Here is a 22004-nt window from a genome sequence, read left to right as displayed (position 1 = left end):
GAGGTGCAAGAGTGGTTGTAGGGGGAGAGGTTGTAGGGGGGAAACATCTGATGAGCATGTCCACACCGCCTCCTAATGCCGCCTTTGGATCTGGGACAAACTCTAGCAAGATGACCCAGTTGGTGGCAAATATAGCACTGATCTACTCTTCCACCAATCTCCATCCTCTATTGAAAATGTGTCATCCGGTCTCTATAACAAGATGCAGCAATGGAAGGATCAAGAACAAGAACAAAAACTCAGGGTACTCCATCAGAGGTGGCAGTAACCATTGTAGAATCATACGAAGATAGCCCTACAACGACGGGTACTTCTAAAGACCTAATCAAATGCAACTCCTATGGAAGCCAATAGCTTCCTAAAAACCCCTAGAAGAACGAAAAATATGAGAGAAATTGGAGTAACGCATCTATCCTCTACCACAAGATCAAAGTCCAACTGGTACTCAAAAAAGAAGAATTTCTGTGGGCGGCTGCCGGCATGTGCCTGAGATGTGGCTTCCGCGGAGTTGAAGTCAACATCAAAGAACCCTTGTCCAAGTAAACATGCATCAAGAAAGTGCACAATCAGTTCCAAAGGGAGGGCTGCCACTAGGAGCCAATTTCTAACTTGCAAACGGATAGGGTGAGAGCCATAGACTCCCAATGAGAGTAATCTTTATTTTATTGTCGATGTCACTTTGGAGGATGAGACGCTCATCTTGTCAAAAATTGATAGTTCTCACGGCCTGTGGGAGTGGAGAAGGATTGGCTTGGACAAAAGCCATAATGCCAATGAAGAGATGGGCGACTGCTTTCAACACAATAGGAATTTTCCATATGCTAAACTTTGCTTCCTACTACTCCAATGCTGAACTTTGCTTTCAATGCTCATGAGCATAGGGGTGAACTATTGTACAGGTGAGATGTCAATGCCAACCTGACAGCCAAGATATCTGGTAGTGCATCCTCTCTCAATCCAGGTAAACCCCACATCCAACCCAATTTGTCTACGGAGAGTCACTAATCCAAAATCCTACTAATTTGTGCCAATTAATGGAGGCGCCTACTGCCAGACAAAACATCTCCAAAGCACTGTGAAAAGCACAGAGGCAAGACTTGGAAGCCTGCAAAAACATAGCAGTATCATCTACTAACTCAGAGTCCAATAACTCCTCTGTGCGAGGAGGCAGCCTGAGGCCTGAGACCTCTAGGGTAGCTCTGAGAAACGTGCTCATGGTCTCCGCTACTAAAAGGTATAGTGGAGCTAAGGGGCATCCTTGCCTGATGGAGCGGGAGATCTGAAGGCGCTCACCACACCCCCCGCAGGCTAAAACTGTGCTGTGGGCCTCCCTATACATACACGAGACCCCTCTGATCCACTCCTGGGAGAAACCCATCCGTGCCATCATGCCTTCCAAGAAGTCCCAATCCACTCTATCATAAGCTTTTTCAAAGTCTAGCAAAAGAATAGCAAGGGGTTGTTGGCTGGATTTAGCCCACTCCATAGCTTCCCAGAATGAAAAGATGTTATCAAAGTTACTCCTTCCTTGGAGGAAAACATTCTGTGTATCATGAATAACTCTATGAAGAATAGGCTGAAGCCTCATGCTAACTGCCTTCGCTAAAATCTTGTAAGCAGAACCAAGCAAAGTAATGGGCCTCCATTGTCTAATATTGGTCTTATCCCCATCTTTCAGGACAAGGTGGATAAGACCCTCCAGGGGGGGCATCATACCAGAACACGACATCTCCTGCAGAGTAGTAGTAACATCATCACCAATGTAATTCCAAAACTGTAAGAAGAAGGAGAGAGGCCATCATCCCCTGGGCATTTTCCTTTCGAGAGGGCATGCAAAGCATGTCTCAGCTCATCCTTTGAAAAGGGGGCATCCAAAGAGGCACACATATCATCTGTAATCAGCCTGGGCATGCTCTCCCAAACTAGCTATAGTGCGACATCTTTGTCCACAGAGTGGGCCTCTGCAAAGAACAAGGTTTGATAAAAATCTGAGTAAATACTCATCACTTTTTTTCATTACTGAATATACTCACATTAGAGGAGTAGAAATTGTCCAACACCACATAGAGTTGAATCCCAATGTGAAACCAGTAGCACAGAATCTTAGGAGACTTGGTGTAATTCAACAAGATGCCTTGTGGAAGGAGGTGATCAGACTTCTCGAAGATGATTTCATATACCAAGTAGAGGAAAGTGGTTTCTCCAGTAGTAATAGTTCCTTTAAAAAATGGCAAGTGGAGGATTTGTGCAAGGGAAAGAGAGAAAAAAAATAAACATCCAAATTTGGGCGAAACGCCAACTTTGTAGAGGTTTCAAATTTGTTTCGAAACGTTTTGGGGTAGAAACGTTTCGCACGTTTCGTTGCTTTGAAACACGTTTTTTTGTGACTATGATCCAAAAAAATGTCATATAGCTGAAAAGAAGGCTATGCTGCTAGGTCACAAAGTGTCAAAGGAAGGGATCAGTGCAGATCCATCTAAAGTTAAAGTGTTGTTGGAATTGCCATCACCAACAACAGGTAAGGAGCTGATTTCTTTTATACAAAAAACCAAGTATCTTTCTAGGTTCATTCATATGTTAGTTGAGTTATTACAACCCTTGCAAAGGCTTAGCCATACGATTGAATTTCACTAGAATGAGGAGGTTGAGGAGACGTTAAAGGAATATAAGCAAGTGTTGTCACAACTGCCTATTATTATGCCACCAATTTTATTTTTTATTTTATTTTTTTCAGAAAGAGACTTCTATTAAGTATGAGAAAAACATACAACAATCACAGCTATAAGCCGGAAGAGAATAGAATCACCCCAATATGTAAGGTGATTTCAACCACCACTGAGGAGCATCATGATGCCATGTAAGACCTATGGTACTAGAGGAAAAGAAGATGCCATGGTCCCATTCCCGCATAAATATCACACGTTTTGCCTGCGCAGAACGAGAGGGCCCTTGAATGCGAGCCCAAGTAGCCATAAGAGTGTGGATGATATCACCCCATATAGTACTAATGCACTGAGACCCAAAAATCTGGACACCCTCAATAGCCTCCGTGCATCTAGCTCTCCAGATCTGCCATGCTGTAATACTGACAATAATCTCCCAACTAGTGTCAATCCTCTGTCTAGGGGCTGTATAATCAGAGTGAGGAGCATCCTGCAATAAACCATGCTGGGCAATACCTCTACGAATGAAAAAAGCAGAATCTGTACCACTGCCCTCATAAAAAAGTTGCGGACCGGACTGGTAGTACATCCTCTGTTGATCCAAGTAAAACCAAGCTCTGCACCCCAATCAACTCTCGCTGAATCACTAACCCAAAAACCAATAGATTTGTGCCAATTAATGAGTGCCCCTGCTGCCAAACAGAACTCCTCTAGTGCTACCCGGAAGGAACATAGGCATATATGTCAAGCCTCCAAAAACAGGGCTATGTCATCAGCTAACTCAGAGTCAACCAACTCCTCATGACTACGAAGAGGCAACCTCAATCCTGAAATACCATCAGTGGAGTGGAGAAAGATGCTCATGGCCTCTGCAACTATGATATATAATAAAGGGGCTAATGGGCAGCCCTGTCGTACTGAGCGAGAAATCTGAAACCGCTCTCCTCTATCACCGCAAGCAAGAACTCTACTGTGGGCATCACGATACATGCATGAAACTCCCTTGATCCATCTCTGAGAGAAGCCCATATGACTAAGAGTACCCTCAAGAAAGTCCCAATCCACTCTATCATAGGCCTTCTCAAAATCCAAGAGCAGAATGGCTAAGGGCTGATTGCTCCCTTTAGCCCATTCGACGGCCTCCCAAAACGAGAAAATGTTATCAAAGATGCTCCTGCGGTGTAAGAATCCATTCTCGGTATCATGAATAACATCCTGCAAAATTGGTTGCAATCTGATGCTGCCTTAGCAAGAATCTTATAGGCAGTCCAAGTAAGGTGATAGGTCTCCACTGGCCAATCAATGTCTTATCCCCGCTCTTAGGAATAAGATAAATAAGCCCCTCAGTGAGAGAAGAAGGCATAGAACCTGTGTCCCACATCTCCTGCAAAGCCGCTGTTAACTCAGCCCCAATCTCATCCCAAAAAGTAGTGAAAAAAACAGGGGAGAGGCCATCCTCCCCTGGACACTTACCATGAGGTAAGGCATGAAGAGCATGACTAAACTCCTGCATAGAAAAAGGGGCATCCAGGGCGGCACACATCTCCTTGGTGATCAATGTGGCAATGCATTCCAAACCTTCCTCTGTGCCCTGTGCCTCAGATCAGAATACGGCTCAGCACTAAGAAGCTAGCAGTAGAAATCGGTGGCAATCTATCTAACCATGAGAGGATCTGAGTGAAGAGTGCCATGTGAATCCTGCACTGTCTGACACTATCTCTGGCATGAGATGGGCCGTGAGAAGCTAGAAATGTTTGTTACATCTGCCATCCATCTGTGTCCAAAAGGATTCCTGGGCATGGAAACAATACTCCGCGCGCTGCTCAAGAGAGTGATGAAGTTATGCTCTAATAGTACATAAAGAATTTGCAACCCATTGAGCATGAGGATGTTTCTCGTGCTCTTTCTGCAAGGCAGCCAATCTACGTCTAATAGCCCTTTCTAAGTCCAAGGCCTCTTGCCTCTTAGACAGGGCACATGTGTGATAAAAGTCACTAATATCACAGAGAGCAGAGGCCAGGCTTTGAGAGGCCTGTAAAGAAGTCATGAGATCTCCAAATATCAAGCATACGACGCGATAGTTCTACATCTGAAAACAAATGATCAGGGATGCGTACATGGGGTGCTGATCCATGGCAATTCGGATCTCTAATACATAAAACCACTGGGCAATGATCCGATTTGGAGGTGCCTGTAGCAATCAAAGTATGTCCACCTCTGTCAAGCACCCAATCATCCACATAAAATCTGTCTAACCGTGCATAGATGCATCCTACATCTCTTCTCCTGTTAGACCATGAATAAAGAAGAGTGGATGGACTCCTCAAAATGTCATCCTCATGCCAACAATCTCTACCATGAATGGAGAGTATAAACCTCTCCCAAGACGCTCTTTCAAGAGGATGCACCAAGCCCTCATGTCCACCTCTTTTATCTATTGGCATCTCAACCATGTTAAAATCCCCACCAATAATCCAATGGTCGGCAAGAGGCATCAATGTAGTGAGAGATTTCCAAAAGGCAATCCTCTCACCTCTATGGTTAGGAACATAGACAGAGGCTGATTGTCAAAGGGGATGCATTATTATTGGTTAAGTAGGTGTTGGGCATTTGGTCATATAAGTCCGACCATTTGAAACAGCTTGTCAGGAGAGTTAAAGCCTTGTTTAACTCATTTGAAGAGGTTCAATTGATACATATTCCAAGGACTGAAAATTAGGAGACTGATTCTTTGGCCAAGAAATCAATGGAACCGGGTGCTAGAAATGTTTGTGTTCTATCCGAAGTTTCTCTTCAGAAGCCTAAATATCAGGGTTTGGAACATCTTCAGGACATTGTTATGTACTTACAATCTGGAGAGTACCCAGTTGATTGCTCCAAAATGGAAAGGTGCAGATTGGCCAAAAAGGCCCTATCTTATGTTTGGTTGGAAGGAATGTTACATCTATAGGTGTACTTACAAACAGATTACAGGGTTTACTCCATTTCAGTTAGTATATGGGCAGGAAGCTTTACACCCTGTGGAATTGGATGTATCTAGTTTGTGGTACCTCAAGAAGATTAGTGTTGTACCTGGAGAAGAGATAGCAAACAGGATGCTTAGCTTGGTTGACTTAAATTGAAGAGGCAAGATGCCATGAGTCAACAGAGGAAAGAGAAATTTGATGAACAATTCTCAAGAGCTAAGGATATTAAAGAAGGAACATTGGTGCTCATATATAATAACAAGTTGGATAATAGACATGATGTTAAGTTTCAACAGAAGTGGGAAGGTCCATTCAAGGTTCATACTGTGTTTCCTTCAGGTTATTATCACTTGGAAGACTTAGATGGTACTTTGCACAAAAGGAAAGTCAAGGGTTGGAGGCTTAAATCCTACTTCCAGAGACTATGGCTAGTCAACTGGGATTCAAATGTTTCTAATGATCAAATTGATGTGATGCCAGATTTGTTTGTGAATGCAGATGGAGTATCACCAAAAGGAGATGGTACATGAACGTACCATCTTCCAGGGGGATGGCTGTGAAGTTTTTTTTCTCTTTAAAGAAATGTCTAGGGACTAGCACAAACATGTCAGTTTGGGAGTTGCAACATACATGTGCTAGTCTAAATGTAGCTTTACACCTTTGTGTCGACTAGGGAAGTAAGCATAATATGAAATCAATCCGATCGACTGGGATAAAAGGATAAATAGAAAGGCCATGTGCTTACTTTTAAGGGAAGTTGTTCGTGAAGATGCACGTGGAAGATCTAGAAGAATGAAGGCAACAAAGAAAGAGAATGGGAGATCAAAGGCATCATGTGACAGTTTCTTTTGGAAAGGAAGGTAGGAAAGGGTCGCAACTTGCTTTTCTATAAAAAGAGGTCTTTCAGCTGGGAGTGGGGGAAGAAGGGGAGAGAGGATACAGGCATTAGGGAAAAAAAACACAGAAAGGAGTGAAGCCAGAGAGTAAGAGAGACAAACTGTAAGCTCTCTCTATAAGACATTTAAACGTGTATGTTGAAGGAGTCTCTTGTTTTTTGACTGTGTGGGTTTGTTTGAGATACAGGGTCTGTGACATGTGTAATCAATACAATAAGAAGAGTTTTTTGTTAAGGTCTATTGAATCTGTTCTGTTTAAGTTTGCTTACCAGTTGATGAGTGTGGAGTGCCTCATGTTTATTTAGCTCCTCTAAGAATCTTTCTAACTCATATTGAATATTGCTTCTGGGTTATCAAGAATATCAGGTTTATATTGGTTGTTGTGTTTCTGTAAGGCAAGAGTTATTGGGTCAGGATGGGCCTAGTTGCCTATGTTTTTTTTTTTGTGAGTTGTTTTTATGAGAGGTGTTAGTTGAAGGATAAGAACAGAGCAATTCAGTGTAAGTAGAGAGTCTAGAGAGTGGGATTCTTGTAGGCACAGATTTACCCATTAGAGAGAGCGTGGAAGACAGGATTCAATCTTGATGATTTCTGCAAGTTTAGTATGATCTAGTCCTTTTGAAGTACTAGTCACTTGCTGTTCCATACCCTCTCAAAGTTGATCGAAAGCAGGAAGGTGTCAGACTTGAAGCTGATCAGATCAGAAGTTGTCAGACCAAAGGCTGTGCTGATCAAAATTGTTCAGATTGGAACCTGTCTGATTAGGAATTGATCAGATGCTATTGGAGATAGGCTATCTAGGTCAGTAGCAGTCTGAGGAATTGTCAGTCAGGGAGCTGACGTATTAGAGATTGGTCAAGTCAAGAGCAAGAGCTGACAGATCGGAGTCAATTAGGATCAATTATTGTCAGATCTGAGTCTGTTTGAGTCAGATACAGTCAGACTAGGAGCTAGTCAAGGCTGGTGTTCAGAATCAGTGCTGATAGAATCAAAGCTGACTAAGAGGGAAAGTGATAGGAAATAGTGCTGTTAGAATCAGTGCTGTCTAAATCACAGTTGACTGGAGCAAAGGAACCAAGTTGACAAGATGAGAGCTGATTGAAAGAGGAAGCGTCTGAATCAATGCTGACTGGATCAATGCTGACAGAAACACAGTGCTAACGGAAGGAGGAAGTAACCGGATCAGTGCTAACTGAATCAGTACTGTCAGAATCAGAGGAGACTAAAGGAAGAAGTATCAGGAAGAAAGCTGACTGAATGCAAGCTGACAGGACTAAAGGAGGAAGAGATAGGTCCAGAGGTGACTGAATCAAAACTGTTTGAAGAAAAGGGTGTTAAGATCTCAAAAACGTCAGAAGCAGGATTAGTCTGAATCAGGGAAAGGATCCGAAAGGGTTTAGGAGTAGTCTAAATCAGGAAGATGTTCTAATCAAGAGCTGTCGAAATCAGGACAAGAGTCTAAAGAGGTTTAGGAGCTTACTAAATCAGAAAGGTGTCCGAATCAGGAGCTGTCAGGAGGTGTCCAGAGCTTCATTTAAGCAAATTCAGTTTGTGTTTGTTTTGTTTGGTGTTTGGGGTGGTGCCTTGTATACTTGATCTCGTCTTGCCTTCCTGCAGTGCTAGCTAGTTGTAGCTAGTGTGAGTTTTTATTTGGATTGAGAGAGGATGCTCTGCCAAGTACCTTGATTGTCAAGTGGGCGTTGACATCTCCCCTGCACAACAGTTTGCTCCAGTGCTCTTAAGCATTAAAAGCAAACTTCATCACTGGAGTAGGAGGAAGCTCGACTTGGCCTCTAGAGCTTTGGTGGTTAACCAAGTTCTGCTAGCCACGTCTTGGTTTATTGCTTCGTGTTGGATTTTTCATAAGGGCTGCATTGGCCAGCTTCGCCGCCTTATTCGGGACTTTCTTTGGTCAGGGCTTGATGGAAATGCACACACCAGGGCCAAAGTTGCTTGGGAAACCATTATCAGGCCTAAGCAAGAAGGGGGATTGAATATCATTGACCCCCCGAGGTGCAATGTAAGGCTTTGCTCTGTAAGCTTGTTGTTAGGGGCTTTCTTCCAAGCAATGAGCCGTGGAAGGACTTTCTCGTGCAGCAGATTACGAAGTGTGTCCCTGTTCGTGGAGGTGACTGGACTCTCAGCTCACGCTTTATTTTTTCAGATGCAGTTCACCGCTCCCCTTCGTCCCCCCTGGTTAGGTCCCGCCTACGGGCCTGGGACTGCCTGAGGAGTTTTTTGGTACACATCCCCCCACGTTAAGCGGAGGAAGCTAACCGGCAGCCCATTCTATGGAATGATTTGATCTTAGATGGGCAAGGTAGGCCTCTTGGGGCAGCTATGCATATTCTCTCGCCTGGCTGGGAGACCCTTTGCCCCACAGTGCTGGCTTGGAAGAGGTTTTAGAGCCTTCCCGAGGTGCAGAGATTGGATATCATGCAGCACTTGAGAGGTTCTAGCCGGAGGATTGCACAGATTGATGCAGCCATTCCCAACCACTGGATTTCTGGATCTTTTTTGGTGGAAGGTCGTCATCATTCTTGGTTTGGGGTTTTCTCTGGGACAGGTGTTCCTCTTCAGGTTATGGGTATCTCCTCGCCTAGGGAGGATGATGTACCGGTCTTTTTTTCTATACAAGATGGATGGCAGCTTGAGAGATGTGATGTGCAGGACCTTATTGAGGGCCCCCAGATTCCTCCAATCAGAGTTGTTGGTAGGTTAGGGAAGCACGTCTTTGTCAACCCCTCCCCAGGGATGATCACAGAGAGTGTTAGCCTTTGGTTGTATGGTGGCTGCCCTATCAGACATTTGCCTTGGGACCCCAGTGAGTGGGAGTGGAAGGATGCTTGTAATCCTTTGAAAAGCATGCCTTTTTTCAGTTATACGGTGCGGAATGCCAGACATCTTATCTTGGGACACATTCAAAATGTCCCTACTCTTAGACCCCATTGGGAGTCTTACGGCATTTCCATTGACATTCAGTTGGCATTTTGGCGGAGATTGTGGCACTCTTATAAGAAGCCATAGATTTCCTCCCTTTATCTGGGTTTCCCTTCATGGTGGTCTGGCCACCAATCAATGGAGCTCTGTACTAGTGCTTGCCCAGCATGCCCTAGATGTGCAGAAGTTTCAGAGTCAGTTTACCATTGTTTATGGGAATGCAGGGAAGCATAGAGGGTTTGGTCTGCGATTGCACACCTCTTTGGTAGGATTAAGAGTGATGCTATCATTTCTTTTGGTTCTATCATTTGGTTGACACAATCTAGGCCTCAGCTGAGGTTCGAGGGGACTGATAGGAGCTTGGCCATTTTGGTTAGGCAAGGAGTTGCTCGGCAGTGTTGTCTTCCGGATTTGCCACTTTCACACTTTGTCCCTCCAGCACAGAGGGAGCTTATTGCTAGCATCTCAACCTGGAGACAGTTCTTGGGAGATTATTGCTAGCATCTCAACCTGGAATATCTGGAAGGCTAGATGCACTGAGGCCATTGAGGGTACTCCCGTTCTTGTTTCTCAGTGTTTTTGCAAGATTTGGAGTGATATTATTCACACCATTATGGCTACCTGGGCCAGAATCCAGGGATCTTCGAGGGCTGCGGAGAGGAAGCGCGCCCAGTTTATGAGAGAGTGGGACATTGGTATCTTCTTCACATCCTCTCATTCCGAACCCTATTGGCAGCACAGGGTTCCTGATTGGTTGAGATCTCCACCTTGCTTGGTGTGAAATCTCCATTTTGTAAAAATTTTCATACTTAATTAGAAGTCTCCTTTCTGGAAAAAAAAAAAAAAAAAGCTCTCAGTGGAAAGAAGACAAGAGCAAGGTGGAGAATGCAGGCTGGATGGGGGGCAGGATGAGGGGAAGGGCAGAGCGAGGTGGAGCCAAGGAGGAGGAGGGATGTGCAGCAAGCAAGGGAAGGCGGGCAAATCACGGGCACGAGGTGAGGGCAGATGGCAGGCAGTAGGTGAGAAGGATACGCAGCAGTAGGTGAGAAGGATACTCAGCAAATATTGGGAGGTGGCAAGAGGTGAAGAACGAAGGGAAGAGGGGAGCAAGGCGAATGAGGCGAAGGGAAGGCCAGGAAGCGAATGGGGGGCAGTACGGGGAGCACCTGTGAGGTTCTTCTCTTTGCCGACCTGAGCTCTGAATTCCATCACTCATGAGGCATCCAATACCATATGCTAGGCTGACTAGGGACTATTTAGCTCTAGCTGTCCTTGAGAGAGAATGTTTCTAGACACACTTCTAGAAACGAAGTACTAAGGAATGGTATTTTTACACCTCAATAACTCTAGCAATAATGATGTATTGAGTCCACTTTTGGGATTAAAACTCACAAAGGAGGACTAGAGGAGGATTGAGAGGCTTCAAGTTATGATGTTCTCCTAGATGTTTTAGAGCAAACCGTTAGTGCCAGACCCAAGCATTCTTAAAGAGTTCAAAGCATCACCATTGATGGTAGATGCATTTTTTCTATGGTGACATACAAACATTGCCTCCACCCTTTGGATAAACATGGACTACCAAGGCCTATCTTCTAGCAAGCTAGTGTGTTGGTAAAGCATTTTTTTACATCCCAGGCCCCCAACTCAATAGATGAGGCTGACAGGCAGCCCATTATGCGGAACAACCTTACCAGAGATGATCTTGGCAGACCCCTGGCTGCAGCATTATATGCAGTGGCCAGGCTGGGAGAGATGCAAGGCAACAGTACTTGACTGGAAGAACTTCAAAAGTCTTCCAAATGATCAAGGAGAGGCATCTACCCAGCATCTCAAAAGGAAATACCAACACAGATGGTGAGGATCACCGAATAATCAAGAGGTGAGCTTGCGCTGCTTTATCCTGCCCCCACCTGCCTATCTGTTGCCCCCGCCTGCCCACTGCTGCCTCCGCCTGCCCCTCTGCTGCCCCCCGCCTGTCCCTCTGCTGCCCCCCGCCTACCCTTCTGCTGCCCCCGCCAGCCCCTCTGCAGTCCCCCGCCAGCCCCTCTACTGCCCTCGCCTGCCCTTCTACAGCCCCCGCCTGCGCTTCTGCTGCCCCCACCTGCCTTTCTGCAGCCCTCTGCTGCCCCCGCCTGCCCCTCTGCCTTTGCTGCCCCAGCTGCTCCCACCTCTGCCCCCCTTCTTCTACACCTGCCTCTTTTTAAGTAGCAATTTTATCTGGATTCAAGTCAACCGCCCACTTTTTTTGATTGGCTTTATGGCTTCTTCTACCACAGCCAATCTTTCGTCACCCCCATTGGCCGGGAGAATCATCAGTTTTTCACAAGACGAGCTCACCTCTCTTCAGCACGACATTGACCTTGAGGTCCAGACCACCCTTGTTGCAAGAGTTTATGGTTCCCACCCCTCTCATTCGCAGGCCCGTGAATGGCTTCTAGCAGCTCTCCCTTCGAAGCTGATTGTGCATTTCCAGGATACTCGTTTGCTTGGTCGAGGCTTCTTCCAGGTGGACTTTCATTCTTCAAAAGCTACTTCTCAGGTTTTGGCTGGCAGCCCCTTCCCTCTTGGTCCTAGGAAGATTTTCTTCTTTCAGTACCAGGTGGGCTTTGATCCAGTGGCGGAGAATCAACGCCTTACCCCGGTCTCACTACGGTTCCCTGCTCTTCCTCGGTCCTATTGGAAGCTTTTAGCTTCCATAGGGGCATCCTTTGGTCAGGTTCTAGAGGTACAAGTCCTTCCGAGCTCTCCCGCCTCAGCTTCCGCGGCCGTTACCACCACTCTTGATGGTGTACCCTGGGTCCTTGTGCTTGTTCCTGATCCATCGATTTTTCCTGATGATCATGTTATGCTTCAGAGACCTGACGGATCTCATTTTCGCCAAATGGAGATTGCAGGCAGACCTGACCAGTGTCAGATTTGTCGTCGACAGGGTCACATTGCTAGAGATTGTCCCAGATCGAGGGGCCATGCTAGGAGGCGGCGTGGTCCTGCCCATCAGAGACCTTCTGCAGTTCCCGAGACTCCAGTTGCTCCTTTGCCACAACAGACCACACAACGTTGGGTTGTGGTTAGGGATGGCAAGCACCCTCGGACCCCCGTACCTGCCCCTTCACCCACACCGCTTGTGGAGCACCCTAACCCCTACACAACTCTTGCCTCACAGGATGTTGATCCTTCTTTGGAGGATGAGGCTTTGTAGGCACATGATCTGGATCCTTCACAGAAGGATGCTGCATTACAGTTACAGGATGATTGTACCCTTGAGGATGATGTTGCGCATTCGCATTGTCATGGTACCTCTCCAGTTCTGAGGACTAGCCCTGGCTTTTCCCCAGAGTGGGAGAGAGAGGTAAGGTTTACATCGTCAGATATTCCCCCCCTTACCTATGCAAGACGTACTTCCGCCTCTAGAGGGGGTCCTTCGTTGAGTCGTTCCTACTTTGAGTCCTTATCAGGATTGTCTCTTGGAACATTCAGGGAATTGGGGTTTTTTTTCCGCGTAAGCAGAAACAAATTGTAAAAACCCAGCTTCATTGTGCAGTCATAGGTGGACCTATGGATGTATTGCTCTTGCAAGAGCATAAACTGGATGCAAGCCAGTGTGGGAGATCAGGCAAGCTTCTCTCGGGACACACCTTTTGGTCACCAGCTGTTCGTACCAAGGGTGGTCTCTGTATCTCTGTTTCAGCTTTCATCTTGCCTTGCATCATTGGACATGGGGATGCAGCGGATCCTTCTTATGCAGGGTACTACACGCATTGGTATTCTCAACCTCTATGCTCCTAACCATAGAGGTGAGAGGATTGCCTTTTGGAAATCTCTCACTACATTGATGCCTCTTGCCGACCATTGGATTATTGGTGGGGATTTTAACATGGTTGAGATGCCAATGGATAAAAGAGGTGGACATGAGGGCTTGGTGCATCCTCTTGAAAGAGTGTCTTGGGAGAGGTTTATATTCTCCATTCATGGCAGAGATTGCATGAGGATGACATTTTAAGGAGTCCATCCACTCTTCTTTATTCATGGTCTAACAGGAGAAGAGATGCAAGATGTATTTATGCACGGTTAGACAGATTTTACGTGGATGATTGGGTGCTTGACAGAGATGGGCATAATTTTATTACTACAGGCACCTCTAAATCGGATCATTGCCCACTGGTTTTATGTATTAGAGATCCGAAATGCCATGGATCAGCACCCCATGTACGCATCCCTGATCATTTGTTTTCAGATGCAGAGCTATCGCATCGTATGCTTGATATTTGGAGATCTCATGATTTCTCACAGGCCTCTCAAAGCCTGGCCTCTGCTCTCTATGATATTAGTGACTTTTATCACACATGTGCCCTGTCTAAGAGGCAAGAGGCCTTGGATTTAGAAAGGGCTATTAGACGTAGGCCTTGCAGAAAGAGCACAAGAAACATCATCATGCTCAATGGGTTGCAGATTATTTATGTATTGTTAGGGCATAACTTCATCACTCTCTTGAGCAGCGTGCAGAGTACCGTTTTCATGCCCAGGAATCCTTTTGGACACAAATGGGTGGCATATGTAACAAACATTTCTTTGCTACACACGGCCCATCTCGTGCCAACAATAGTGTCAGGCAATTGTAGCATTCACATGGCACTCTTCACTCAGATCCTCTTATGGTTAGACAGATTGCCAGTGATTTCTATCGCCAACTTCTTAGTGCTGAGCCGCACTCTGATTTGAGACACATGGCATAGAGGAAGGTTTGGAATGCATTGGCAAATTTGATCACTGAGGAGGTTGTGCCGCTCTAGATGCCCCTTTTCCTATGCAAGAGTTCAGTCATGCTCTTCATGCCTTACCTCATGGTAAGTGTCCAAGGGAGGATGGCCTCTCCCTTGTTTTTTTCATTACTTTTTGGGATGAGATAGGGGCTGAGATCACATCGGCTTTGCAAGAGATGTGGGACACAGGTTCTATGCCTTCTTCTCTCACTGAGGGGCTTATTTATCTTATTCCTAAGAGTAGGGATAAGACATTGATTGGCCAGTGGAGACCTATCACCTTACTTGGGACTACATATAAGATTCTTGCTAAGGCAGTGAGCATCAAATTGCAGCCAATTTTACAGGATGTCATTCATGATACACAAAATGGATTCTTACACGGCAGGAGCATCTTTGATAACATTTTCTCGTTTTGGGAGGCCGTCAAATGGGCTAAAGCGAGCCGTCAAATGGGAGGCCGTCAAATGGGCTAAAGCGAGCAATCAGCCCTTAGCCATTCTGCTCTTGGATTTTGAGAAGGCCTATAATAGAGTGGATTGGAACTTCCTTGAGGGTACTCTTAGCTATATGGGCTTCTCTCACAGATGGATCAAGGGAGTTTCATGCATGTATCATGATGCCCACAATAGAGTGCTCGCTTGCGGTGATAGAGGACAGCGGTTTCAAATTTCTCGCTCAGTACGAGAGGGCTGCCCTTTAGTCCCATTATTATATATCATAGTTGCAGAGGCCATGAGCATCTTTCTCCGCTCCACTGCTGGTATTTCTGGATTGAGGTTGCCTCTTCGTAGTCAAGAGGAATTGGTTGACTCTGAGATAGCTGATGACACAGCCATGTTCTTGGAGGCTTCACATATATGCTTATGTTCCTTCCGGGTAGCACTAAAGGAGTTCTGTTTGGCTGCAGGGCACTCATTAATTGGCACAAATCTGTTGGTTTTTGGGTTAGTGATTCACCGAGAGTTGCTTGGGGTGCAGAGCTTGGTTTTACTTGGATCAACAGAGGATGCACTGCTAGATATTTGGGATGCCAAGTTGCGATTGATATTTCTCCTTCACAGCAGTTTGCTTCGGTGCTTATGAGTATCCGGAAGAAGCTCCTCCATTGGAGCTCCAGGAGATTAGATTTAGCTTCCAGAGCTTTGGTGGCTAATCAGGTATTGCTTGCCTCAGCTTGGTTTATTGGCTCTTGTTGGTTCTTCTCTCGTGCGTGCATTGGCCATTTGAGGAGATTGATCCACAATTTTCTCTGGTCAGGTTTGGATGGCACCTCAGACACTCGTGCTAGGGTAGCTTGGCTCACAGTTATTCAGCCCAAACGAGAGGGGGGCTTGAATATTATCAATCCGGATGTTCAGTGCAGGGCGTTGCTTTGCAAACTTGTGGTCAGAGGTTTCCTACCAGGCATTGAGCCTTGGAAGGATTTTTTCTTGTCTCAAATTTCCGGATGTACACCCAAGGTCGAGAGAGATTGGATGCCCAACACGTGTTTTTTGTTCACAAAGGCTGATATTAGGGCAGCATCTTTTCCTCTTGTTGCAGCCATTGTCAGAGCATGGAGAAGCATGAGATCTTTTTTGCAACAAAGGCTTCCTAGGTCTTTGGATGAGGCTGACCGACAACCTATTATGTGGAACGAGCTCATCGGGGATGAGGCCGGTCGGCCACTTGGTGCATCTCGTTATATTGAGTGGTCAGGATGGGAGAGATGTGCATACACAGTTCTTGCTTGGAAGACCTTTAAGAGTCTTCTGGAGGACCGGAGAGCTGCATCCATTCAGTATCTTAGGGGCTCTCGCATTCCTATTGATCATATTGATGCAGTTATTGGCTTTTTGGGACCTTTCATGGAGACTATCATTCGAGTATCTTAGGGGCTCTCGCATTCCTATTGATCATATTGATGCAGTTATTGGCTTTTTGGGACCTTTTTGGGACCTTTCATGGAGACTATCATTCGAGTTTTTTCGAGAATAGGCATACCTCTGCAAGTCATTGCTCTCTCAGGCCAGGAGGCTACAAATTGCATCATTTACTCTATCATGCCTGGAGGGAGATTGAGGAGATGTAGTATGGAGGAGATCATCCCAGATACTAGGCTTAGTCCAGTGAGGATTGTTGGTCGTTCCGGGAAGCATTGGTTCATTGACCCTTCCCCTCAGATAGTGACTCATGGCTCTTGCTGTTTGTGGTTATATGTGGCAATCCTATCAGATATCTTCAGTGGGATCCAAGAGAGTGGGAGTGGATTGATGCCTTCGATCCTTTGAAAAGCCTTCCTTTTTTCAGTTCACCGTCCGGAATGCCAGGCTTCTCCTCACTCGACAGATGCATAGGATCCCTACTCTTAGGCCTCATTGGGAGAGCTATGATAGCGCAGATATTGGTATAGACTTTGGCACTCATTCAGAAGGAGCCAGATCTCTCATTTCTTTTGGTTATTCTTACATGGTGGTCTCCCCACTAATCAGTGGAGATCAGTTTTCGGTGTAGCACCTTCCTCTCCTAGGTGTGCAGGAAATTCTGAGACTGTACAACATTGCTTATGGGGATGCAGCACTGCACAACAAATTTGGGGTTCTGTAGCCCAACTTATGGGCAAATTGAGTGGCCGAGCCATGCATGTGACTTGGGGGGAAGTTGCTTGGCTCTCCCAGTCCGGTCCGTAGCTTTTTTATGAGGGTAGTGGTACAGATTCTGCTATTTTCATTCGTAGAGGTATTGCCCAGCATGGTTTATTGCAAGATGGTCCTCACTCTGATTATACACCCCCCAAACAGAGGATTGACACCAGTTGGGAGATTGTTGCCAGTATTATAGCATGGCAGATCTGGAGAGCTAGATGCACGGAGGCTATTGAGGGTGTCCAGATTTTTGGGTCTCACTGCATTAGTACTATATGGGGTAATATCATCCATACTCTTATGGCTACTTGGGCTTGCATTCAGGGGCCCTCTCGTTCTGCACAAGCGAAGCGCGTGATATTTATGCGGGAGTGGGACCATGGAATCTTCTTTTCCTCTAGTACCACAGGTCTTACATGGCATCATGACGCTCCTCATTGATTGTTGCCTTCTATTCCATTCAGTCTGGATGGTGGTGGATGGAGAGATGAAATGTACAGGTGATCACACCTGGCTCTATGATCTGTCCACAGTAGTGGGTCGCTTTGGGAAGCGTTGGTATACTGACCCTTGCCCAGTGATGGTCACTCATGCTTTGTGGTGTATGGTGCATGCCAAATCAAATATCTACATTGAGAGCCTGGTGAGTGGGAATGGACTGATGTGACTAACCCCATGAGGAGCATACCTTTCTTCAACTACATTGTGCATAACGCCAGTTTGCTCATGCTTGGACAGACCCAGAGAGTTCCCACTCTTAGGCCTCATTGGGAGGCATATGACATTGCACCCCCCATACAAAGGACATTCTGGCAAAGAATCTAGCACTCGTACAGGTGGAGCCAGGTATCTTACTTCTTCTGGCTGTTTCTACACGGTGGGTTGCCCGCCAACCAGTGAAGATGTATACTTGGCATGGACCCTTCTTGTCCTAGATGGCCAGCTCTATCCGAGACAGTGTATCATTCCTTATGGGAGTGTAGAGGAGCACATAGGATCTAGGTATTTATAGCCTAGCTCTTGGGCAGATTGAGGATGGTCCTATCTATAGCCCAGCTCTTGGGAGAAGTGAACCTATCTATATTACTTGGGGTGCTATTGCATGGTTGACTCAGTCTAGCTCATAGTTTCTTTTTGAGGGTAGGGGAGTAGATCCTGTTATACTTGTTCGTAGGGGCACAGCTCAAAGATGTTTGCTTCAGGATATCCCCCATTCACAATACACACCATGTTCGCTGAGTATTGAAACCACCTGGGAGATTATTGCTAGTATTCCGGTGTGGTGATGCTCAAAGGCCTTCGAGTGTATTTGCAGTATATGGAGTGACATCGTTCACATTTTTTTGGCCACCTGGGCCCGCATACAAGGATCTTCTAGAGCTGCGCACATAAAGTGCAGCAGCAGATTTATGAGAGTGGAACCATGGTATTTTCTTCCCCTCCACTTCTATGGAGCTTTTATGGCAGCATAGTGCCCCTGATTGGTTGAGATCTCCCTACCTAGTTTGAGACCTCCCTTTGTATCATTTTATTTTACGTATTAGAAGTCTCCTTCTGAAAAAAAAAAACACCCGTACCATCGTTGATGAGCATAGGGAGACCATACAGCACATCCCATGCAGCATCATGACTGCCAATTCTACCCACACAGTGTAATTGCTTCGAGGGAAAACAGGAGATGGAGATCCCCAGATGGTACATTAGTGCATTCTCTTGGTGGCAATAGACAGAGCAGTTGTGTAAAAAACAAGGGAGCAGAAAAGAAATCGCTTGCTGCCCTGATGCCCTGATTTCTCCTTAAATACTAACACTTTGCCTTCGAGATGTTAAGCAATCACTAACCTAAACCATTTACTCAGAAAGAGGATACAGAACGTAGAGCGATCGCATTACAAAAGAGAAAAACCATTAGAACAAAAGTAGGGAGGTAGTGAGAAGTTACCCAATACACTTTTTTCTGCTCCTCTGATAGATTTCTGCATAAAATGATCAATTTGCTCAGAGGTTTGCAATGGTGTATAACAATGTTCTTATATAGTCCATAAACAATATGTTGTGTCCTTTATGAGCTAAGTATGTATTAGGAAGAAGGATTGGTTAAAGGCAAGAAAAATATTGAATGGATTGCTCCAGAAGTTCAGGTGTGATAGTGATAATAGAGGTTCCAAATTGTATTATTGTCCCCACTTAGGAAAACTGCAACATCTGCTGGTGTCAGTGAGAGACCCTGCATCAGTGAATATTTCCCTGCCCATAGGCGCATAGAGAACCCCTGCCGCAGGCACATAGAGAAGTCCCCACCCGTAGGCAGTCTAGAAGCCTGCGGTGGTGCCTTCAGGTAGCCCTTGGGTATGCTTCCCCAGCCTTCCGTGCACTCCTTCCGACATTAAGGTGCTCTTTTGGGCAAGGTCCTTGTTTCCCCATCTTTGACAAGTATGGTACCCTAGACTGTGGGGATCCCCTTCATTCAGGTGTTGCTTGCCTTGCCAGAGAACCTTCCACGTCATTTGACCATCTCGAGCTGGATGGCAACGTTCTCCTCTAGAGGCTTGAGTTCTCGGGCTTTCCAAGCCTATGTTTCATTTGCCAAAAGATGGTTCAACTGGCGAGAGCCTTCCCTTCATCATTTATCGCAAGATCCTTTGCTAGGTTCACAAGAGGATTCACCGGGCCCCTCATCATGTGCGCCCCTTGTGGCCCCTGCTGCCACCCCTCCAACGGCCCACACGGGGGCTCCCTACCAGTCCTCTCCTACAACTTCTCCGTTCCTCGAACCTGACTCCAGCATAGATCCCTGCCCACAGCCGCACCTCCCTTCCCCCCTCCTTCACGCTCCTACCTCCCTCCCACCCCCTCTCTCCTTCTCGTGGCCCGGTTTGTCCTCCCATGGCAAGGGACCCTCCAGGCACTCGTTTCAAGTCCTAGCAGCAGTACTCAAACCCTCCCCAGTCTCAATGCTTGCCCCTGTGTCCAAGGGCACTCCCCCTAGCCTCATAAACCAACCAGTAGACTACTGCTTCCGATTCCTCTCCATCAATGCAAGCTCACTTGTGGAGCTGGTGGTGTCTCTCCAAGTCTATGTTGCTTCCGCCCCAACCCCATAGAGGTTGAAAAGACAGAAGAAAGAAAGAGAGTTATATTACCGTCTTCAAAACAAACATGTTTGCCACATATTGGGATCTTAGGGCAATTAGGGTTAAGAATCAAGGAAAAGGTCCTTAGGGGGTGGCTTGAACCTCAACCTACATCAAGGCCTATAAATAACCCTTGTAGCGACTCATTTGGTCCTCTTAGCTACTTCTTCATCCTTCAGTCATTATTACGTCATGAATAGGATATTATCTCTCTAACTCATGGAGGTTTTATCTCTCTACTTCTTGGCATTTACCTTGTATATTTGCAGAATACAATGCAAGATCTAGTCTCATTTTCGTATAAAGCCATGTTAATCTTGAGCATAATTTCCTATTCTTGAGTAGATAGATGCTTCGCCTTTTATTTTCGATAGTTGCAGTTTTTCGCCGCCCGTAGGCCCCAAGTGACTGTCTGCCTCCGAGCAGTGTTTTTTTTCCATGACCAAGGCCACACAGCAAGCAGTGCACCAGCGGGGGTTCGAACTCATGAACCCCCCATCAAGAGTTACTAACCCACACTGCCACCCTGTTGGCATGAAAGAAGAAACCTTGTTACTCTGCAACCGTAATCTAAAACTAACCACATTCACTCAACCTCTCCTTAACTTGCTCCAGCGACATCTTTGTGTGATTAAAAACCACCAACAACATTCAGTGATCCTGCTGCTAGGGAAGTGGATAGATTCTACTCCATTCATGCTCAGTTTTCCGGTTTCATTGGAGATCTTTTGAATGGTAGGAGTGCTTTATAGGTTTGGCAGTGTTTGCAATGCAACAAGAAATGTATGACAGTGTGTGATTTTGCAATCAAGAGGAGGTATTTTAGGTTGTCCACCAACCAGTGGAGATCTATTTTTGGTGTGGACCCTCTTGTCCTAGATGACCAGCTCCATCCAAGACAGTGTATCATTGCTTATGGGAGTGCAGAGGAGCACAAAGGATCTGGGTATCTATAGCCCAGCTCTTGGGCAGATTGAGGAGTGATCCTATCTATATTACTTAGGGTGCTACTGCAAGGTTGACTCAGTCTGGCCCACAGCTTCTTTTGGAGGAGCAGATCTTGTTACACTTTTGTCCATATGGGCATAGCTCAAAAAGATTTTCTTCAGGATATCCCCCAATCACCATACACACCACCTTCGCTGACACCTGGGAGATTATTGCTGCTATCATGGTGTGGTATATCTGGAAGGCCAGATTCTCCGAGGCCTTCGAGGGTATTCAGGTTTATGACACCCAGTGCATTTTCAGTATATGGAGTGACATCTTTCACACTCTTTTGGCCAATTGGGCCCGCATACAGGGATCTTCTAGAGTTGTGCAGACTAAGCGCAGCAGATTTATGAGAGAGTATTTTCTTCTTCTGCCCCAGTTGGTTGAGATCTCCCTACCTTTTGGTTTGAGATCTCCCTTTGTATGATTTTATTTTACTTAATAAAAGTCACCTTTCGGGGGGGGGGGGGGGGGGGGGAAGAGACATACCCTCAGTGTATTTTAGGGAGGACTGGGATCACAAAGACGAGAGAGAGAAAAAAAAAAGTAACAGTGGCCAACAGATAGAAGACTTGGATTGGAGACTCGGCACAAAAATTTTGGGGAAGGAATTGGTCTCAGAGGCGGTAAGATCAGCAAGGAGATTTCTTCAGTAAAGGAAATTAACATTAGGTGATCAATGAGTCTTGGCCTCAGCACTTGTAGCCTTGGATAGAAGACTTCAAGCATTTCAAAAAAATTCAACATCAAGGCTCGGCCACAAGTCTCAGAGGGGAAGAAGTCTTGTTTGAACTAGCAAGCCTCGGCTCCAAGGAGATTTGGGTCTCAAATACAACAACTCAGGAATTCAAAACCTAGGTGTGCGGACTGTACAACATTGTTTATGGGGATACAGCACTGCACAGCGGATTTGGGAGTCTGTAGCCCAACTTATGGGCAAATTGAGTGGCCGTGCCATGCATGTGACTTGGGGGGCAGTTGATTGGCTCTCCCAGTCTGCTCCACAGCTCTTTTACGAGGGAAGT

General features: G+C 46.0%; 1 protein-coding gene across 1 annotated transcript in view; it reads right to left on the bottom strand.

Moving 5' to 3' along the window:
• The window catches only part of LOC147622430 (protein HAPLESS 2-like), a 208359-nt gene that overhangs the window by 148434 nt on the left and 37921 nt on the right, over nucleotides 1-22004 (bottom strand). Inside the window, exon 4 of the mRNA XM_086821904.1 lies at nucleotides 18795-18828. Within this exon, the coding sequence (XP_086678030.1) occupies nucleotides 18795-18828 (34 nt within the window). The remainder of the gene's footprint in view (nucleotides 1-18794; nucleotides 18829-22004) is intronic.

Source organism: Cibotium barometz, chromosome 28, assembly GCF_041138505.1.
Source record: "Cibotium barometz isolate CiBa-2024 chromosome 28, ASM4113850v1, whole genome shotgun sequence".
NCBI lineage: Eukaryota > Viridiplantae > Streptophyta > Polypodiopsida > Cyatheales > Cibotiaceae > Cibotium > Cibotium barometz.
The sequence above is the reverse complement of the archived record's forward strand: the minus strand, read 5'-3'. Positions and strand labels throughout refer to the sequence as shown.